At 52.3% G+C, this 6,430-nt stretch overlaps 1 protein-coding gene across 1 annotated transcript in view; it reads right to left on the bottom strand.

Moving 5' to 3' along the window:
* Positions 1-220: 220 nt before the first annotated feature.
* Positions 221-6,430, bottom strand: part of LOC133347067 (mitogen-activated protein kinase kinase kinase 9-like) — a 44,669-nt gene continuing 38,459 nt past the window's right edge. Inside the window, 6 exon segments of the mRNA XM_061558974.1 lie at positions 221-2,681; positions 3,220-3,649; positions 3,651-3,753; positions 3,894-4,197; positions 5,482-5,600; positions 5,712-5,780. Of these exon segments, the coding sequence (XP_061414958.1) occupies positions 2,209-2,681; positions 3,220-3,649; positions 3,651-3,753; positions 3,894-4,197; positions 5,482-5,600; positions 5,712-5,780 (1,498 nt within the window). The 3' untranslated portion in view covers positions 221-2,208.

The following is a 6,430-nucleotide window of genomic DNA, read 5'->3' as shown; positions in this document are numbered from 1 at the left end:
GGGTGGTGTTGGGGTTTCCATATTCAGAAGGAATAAACCCACATCGCGCCAAACTTAACAACAAGAGGCAACAAATTGTGGCAATCGTGACCACAGAACGACGCAGCGTTGGGGGGCAGCTCCAAGCCCGCTTGGCACTCGCTTGTCCCGGCACAGGGTCGCCGGCAAACGCGCCGAAGCCGGTATTTCATCGCATAAATAATTTTTTTGTAAAAAAAAAAATGCGTATTCTCTTATGCCTTTAATTTAATACACCTTAAAGGCCCTTGTGAGAACCAAGCGACATTTGGTACATTTACATATATTACAGAACAGCATTGAAGTGTTTGCTCGATCGCGAATAAAGTATGCGCAGTGTCATTCCGTCGGTACTGTTAGTTGCTGGGCGGGTATCCCTCCCGCAAGCGACCATCAACGGGGGGACGCTTAAACGCACCGTCGCCGGATCTCGCGCCGCGTGCACGCGGCACGCGTGTGGCGGTTAGCCGCACGGCGAACACAGCCCGACGAGCCACAGTCCAGTGCACTGACTACAGGCGGCAGCGGCTGTCCCCCCACCACATTGGGGGGCTCAGCCACCGCCAGTGCCCATTCACATTTTAGCACGCGGCGCGCGCCGACAACCGGGACGCCGGCGGCGGCTCGGGCCTCAGGCCTCTTGGCCATTCCCCCACCACGACCACCACCGTGGCCCACCTCTTGTGTCATCCCATCAGCTGCAGCTAGGCTTGTCATGTGTCTGTGGTACGAACAAAATGAAGGACATATTCATGGGAAGAAGAATATCTCGCAACACCCTAAGAGAGAAAACTACATGTCAGTGAATTGTCTTGAGTTGTGTATTATTATGCAACTGACAAAAACTAAAAAAAAATCGAAAACAAGACTTCTAATGTCCCGGGATGACTAACGACAGCTACCTCAGACAAGAGAATGATCCGAAGAAAAAGAAAACAGGTGGCAACCCTAGCTGGGGCATCCAGCGCTTGCTCATCCAGCGAGCGCGTGGGCTAGGAGAGAACTGGCATGGTAACCAAATGGTGGGCAACAAAACAGGAAAAGAGGTGCGAGGCCTGAGAGACTGCGAGCCGATGGCGAAGAGACACAGCCGGTGAGCTCTCCTCGTCACATTCAAGGCTCACTGCAGATGCCTTCGCGTCAGTGAAAGTAGCCCATTGCACGTAACATTAGACAAGTTATGCTCGAAAGTGGTCACACTCCCCATATGTCGGTATAGTAGTACTACTCCGCGGAACCCATTTACCGACTTGCGTAAAAACCGTGGTCGTCGAACTTTCATCGTAAGGTCACTCCCCACCCCCTCCGCCCCCCCCCCGTGACCCTCACTGCCTCCGAGACGACGTCACAGCGCCGACTGCTCTACTCCGCGAGGCTCGAGCACCTTTTTTTGGAAGAAAACGATACTCAAGGACGACATTCGTACGTCCGCAATAAAAAAAAAAGAACGCGTAAGTATGGCAAACTTGTGGCAAGCGGCAGCCTGCACAAGGTAACCATGTGCAATCAGTTTTAAATGCACCACGAAACGTCATTTCTTATTGCATTCATGATCAATTTTTTGTTTTACACATTTACACATATCCAATCCCGCATCCTCAAGAAAATAAAAACCCTTGTGCATGTTAAACGAGACATCATACGCCCATGTGTGTATTTGGTTGTGCAGATAAAGCCCTTTAAATAGGAGTTTCGTACTGATATTTTAATTTGCTCCCGAAGGTCATTAGCGCAGCCAAAGCTGAGATGAAGTATTTCTGCGATGTGATGCATAGCACCCTTTTTACGCAGACAGTAACAGCTGTGGTAGACATAATGAGGCCACGTGACATAATTTCCCTTGTGCAGCGTCTGTCTCGTGAATGTCTGTTGAGGGAATGAGAATGTTTCATCTCCAAGATCTCTATCCAACACAAACTGTAGTTCCTATATATGTACACACGCATACATAAATCAAATCTTGAACAAAGAGTCGGCTTTTCAAAGGTGACCTGGGAAGCATTTTGCTTTCTCCCCATTAAAGCGAATGCTGACAGACGCAATACCCGTCAAGCAGACTTGCGCATCCATTTGGCAGTTATCTTTGCAAATTACCGAGCCCTGCCTCATCCATACGAACTGCTTTTGACTCGCGCGGATGAGTCCCAACATCCGCCCTCCTTGCAAAAACACCACGTGCGTTTAAGAAGGTTACGACTGTCCAAGGAACTGCCTTTCGAGCTCGTAAAACATGGGGTGGTCCTTCCGTAAGGCGTTGAGGCGCACCGACAGCGGTACGGTGCCGTCCTTGCTCTGCCCGTCAACGTCCATGTCCAGGAGGGTGGCGGCGATCTCCGCGGGGGGGCGGCGGGGCTGGGGCTGTGGCGGCGGCTGTGGTGGCGGCGGTGGCGGCGGCTCTCTCCGCTCTTCCGCGTCGCTCGCGGCGGGCCACTTGGCGCCCAGCGGCTCCGGCCAGGGGTTGGTGGGCGTGTCGGAGCCGGAGCTCTGGCCGGACGCCGGGTCCAACATTGTCGTCGCCGAGGAGACGACGCGCCAGGGGTCATGGTGAGCGAGCGCCGGCGAGGGGCGAGGCCTGGCGGTGAGTGCCAGCGTGCGGGGCCGCTGCGGGGACGAAGGGTGTTCCGCCGGCGGCGGAGGGCTCAGTATCAGCACCGTCGCCGGTTCTGTTGAAGGTTGGGAGACATTCATGAACGTCGTTGTTAGTCACGATCGATCCACTGCTGGATGAAGGCCTCTCTCTCTCTCTCTCCCAAGCTCTCTCGTCGTCAGCGGAGATAACAGATTATAGTGAAGAGAGATTGCACGCAGGTTAAAACCAATCTCCAATCATCCAAGATGTGGTATGTGCTGTCATGATGGACAGTGGGTAACAGAATAAAATAATCAATAGACCAGGCTCCATTTCACAACACTTTAGTCCATGGTAATGAAAGAAATGGCCAACATTCGCAGAGAAAACCTGTATGCTGATAGACTAAAACGTTATTATGCTATCAGTGCTCTGGTGACGTAACTGTGTTGACGTGAGTTAAAAACATGTGGCACTTAGACAATTTTAAGTCTATTTTGTCACTAAAGCAGCACCAAATTGATTATCGGACAGGCCAGAACTCACGGGCCAGCTAAGTACCTACAAGATAAAAGCCGTTCGATGTTTTGGTCGCATCTTCCTATTTTAAGGGATCGTAAAATAACTCTTACCTGGTAGAGCTTGGTAGGAGATGCACACGCCGTTTGACACCGGTTGCTCGAGCGACACGTCCGTGATGGTGCTGTCAGACGCATTCCGCTGGTGGCCTTTGACCGCCGGCTCAAAGTGCAGGTTGGCGCACAGCGGGTCGGCCGCGGAGCCGGGGGTGACCTGCGACGACACCGGTGACCCCTCCGGCCAGTGGGGCCAGTGCGTTGTGTCCTCGCTGTCCGAGCGCAGCAAGGAGCGCGTCGAGTTGCATATGGAGAGTGACGACGAGGGCGACCCCTGCGGACCGTTGACCCCACCGCCGCCTTCCCGTGGCGACTTCCTCCACTGCACGGACATTCCCGCGCTGCGACGGAACAGCCCCGCGCGCTGGAAAAACGCCGCTCGCTTGCGCTCTTGCTGCTGCCGCCCCCCCCCCTCGCTGGTGCTGCTGGGAGGTGGGCGGGATGCGCCCGGCGTGCCGCACGTCTTCGCCGAGGGCCACCACCGACAGCACCGCGGCACAACCGAACAGCGCCATTCCGCTGCGGTGCTCCCTGCAAGGGACGAGGCCGCAGACATTCGCGTGGTCAGTGGAGGCCAAGTGACCGGCTGCGGAAACTCAAACCCACTTGCAACCAACCGTCAAACAATTCGGAAATGCGATTGCATTTATGAGAGACACGAGGGCGCTCACTTGTCTTTGGAGACCTGGTGGACCGGGGGCAGGACGTCGGGTGGGGTGTGCCGTGGCGTGTGCCGCGGGGTGTGCCGCGGGGTGTGCTGCGGGGTGCCGTGCGGGGTGGCACTGCCCGAGGAATCGCACGTGGCCCCGGGAACGCCGTCGTCGTCGTCTGCGGTTGCGGCGGCGACCGCGGTTTTCTCGAGGTCGTCATCACTCGTGGACTCATCGCTCGTGCCGCCGTGGCGCGAGGAGAGGTTGAGGCAGGAGAGGTTCGGGCGCCGGATGATCTGCTTTGTCCTCCTGACGCTCCGATCACCTGCCGGAGAAATGTAAGCTCAAATGTAACAATAACAATAGCACGTGCAACGCTACGACTAGGTGGTGATGATGGTAGTGGCAGCGGTGATTGCGATAATGTTGGTAGCAGTTGTGGTGAGCACAGTGATCATGCCATGTGTAAAGATGGAAATAATAACGCCCTTTCACCCAGGAAAGCCTCACTGAGTCTCAATCCACATGAAGCACGCAAGTATACAAGGAATAACACAAATGCATCAACATAGTTCAACAACCTACTTGCAGTACTGCCTCCTAAAGACCACCGCACAGCCCTGCAGATGTGTGTCATATGCACGTGATGTTGTCCGCGAGATTCAAACAACCCCGTCGCCAAAGCGTCGGTCCAGGAACTCGTGCGCTAACGCATCAGTTTTTGTACGCACTCGTTACTTACAGCTATCCAGCTCCCACCCAGAATCCATGTGTAAAGAGGACTTCGACGCACTTGTCTTGAGATGGTTTCATTATTAACGAACCCGCACAAAGCCAGGGAAACCTGTACTCCCAACTGTGTCAAACACAACTACACTTGCTTTCGTGGCTAAAGAGCACCCTCTGCAGGGATCGGTAAGGGACATCCATTGGTGTGAAACACTTGGAGGGGTGGGGGGGGGGGTGCTGCCATCCATGCGTCTCGTGCAAAGGTTGGAAACCGATTTTTTTAAATTAACATCTGTGAAGTCACGTGAGCAATGCGCTGTGACATTGCACCGTGCCGCATGGCGCAACGTAGATCAGTGTCCAATCTAAACACGTGTGCCTGGATAGTGTTGGGCTGGGCGTGCACAGACATGTTTTCATTGGGCTTGCCGGGTTACATGGTCTGAAGTATTGGGTAAGTGCAACGAAAATCCATCGTCGTACTGTACTTCTACATTTCGATTTAAAGCTTTCGTGACTGCAGGGATTCATCTTCTTCACAACATTTATACGCTGTCTTTCCGCTGTCTTTCCGACAGACCTGTTCTTCACCTGAGGACGGCTGCTTGCGTTGTGGCCGAAACGCCGTGAAAATTGTATTTTATTATGTTTTATTTTTATTATTTCCCTTCTATGTGACTTTACCGAAAGAACCAAGAAGATGTACTTCTACATTTACGCTCCCCGCCTTCATCAACCCGCACTGATCAGCGTGGAAAAACACGACCAAAAAAGCACGACCTCGCGCAGGCGTGAGGTGGCAAACTCATCCAGAAGTGGACTGACGAAAGGGCTCTACATGCAAGTGTATAATGATGGGGGCTTCGTAGTGGGAACTCACCCGTTTCACGAGAGCCGCTGGGGGTTGCGGGCGAAGATTGGACTCCTCGCAGCAGCTGCCGGGGATTTCGGAGTTCTCCTGGGCTCACCTTGATCCCATTCGCCACAGGCTTGAGCCTGCTGAAACGGCGATGGCACAGGTCGCGGACGCACACGGTTCAACATTACACAAGTGGCATCACAGGTGGCATAATCCTCTGCAGTATAATGTGCCAGGGCGTTAGGCCGAACCTGTCATCACTTTCGCTCTCCTCCGTCTGTAGCACCCCATCAGGAGATTCTCTCCCAATCTCGTCTATCCTGCTTGGGGAACAAAACATTTAAAAAGATTCAACGTTGAACAAATCGGAAAACACGATGTAACACGATTTTTGTCCCTGGGTAGTAAGTGTTATTTCTTTAATTGCTTATGCCTCAAAAGTATAGAAAATGGCTATTTATTCCCCACAAACTTTGCTTTTGTGACCAGGACTTTGTGTGAAGGAATGACACAAATGCACACCACGTTTTCTCATTGAAAATATGTAAATTGTGATCTGGTCACAAAAGCAAAGTTTGTGGGGCATAATAGCCATTTTCTGTACTTTTGAGGCATAAGCAATCAGGAAATAATCTTTACTACCCAGGAACAAAACATTTATTTTGTTACACAGTGAAATCATCTGTTGTGGATGGTTTAACAACGGTCACACTATCCAGCTAGTAATTTTTATTATTAAATACTGTTCCCCAATTATATCCTGATTGCGCTGTTGACGTCACATCACGAGACAGAGAACACAATTAAATCTCTCAATGCAACCCATGGGGTTAGAGAGACCTGCCTCGAGAAGCAAAGATCAGAGAGCTAGATCCGAGATCCCTTCGAGTGACATCTCTTCCATACAAGTAGGGCACAGCCTATTTTCCAATCCTCTCTGTCGCGTGACATCGAAACTGATATTTTTTAA

This window comes from Lethenteron reissneri, chromosome 25 (assembly GCF_015708825.2).
Source record: "Lethenteron reissneri isolate LAM-NWPU_2019-01 chromosome 25, ASM1570882v1, whole genome shotgun sequence".
NCBI lineage: Eukaryota > Metazoa > Chordata > Hyperoartia > Petromyzontiformes > Petromyzontidae > Lethenteron > Lethenteron reissneri.
The sequence above is the reverse complement of the archived record's forward strand: the minus strand, read 5'-3'. Positions and strand labels throughout refer to the sequence as shown.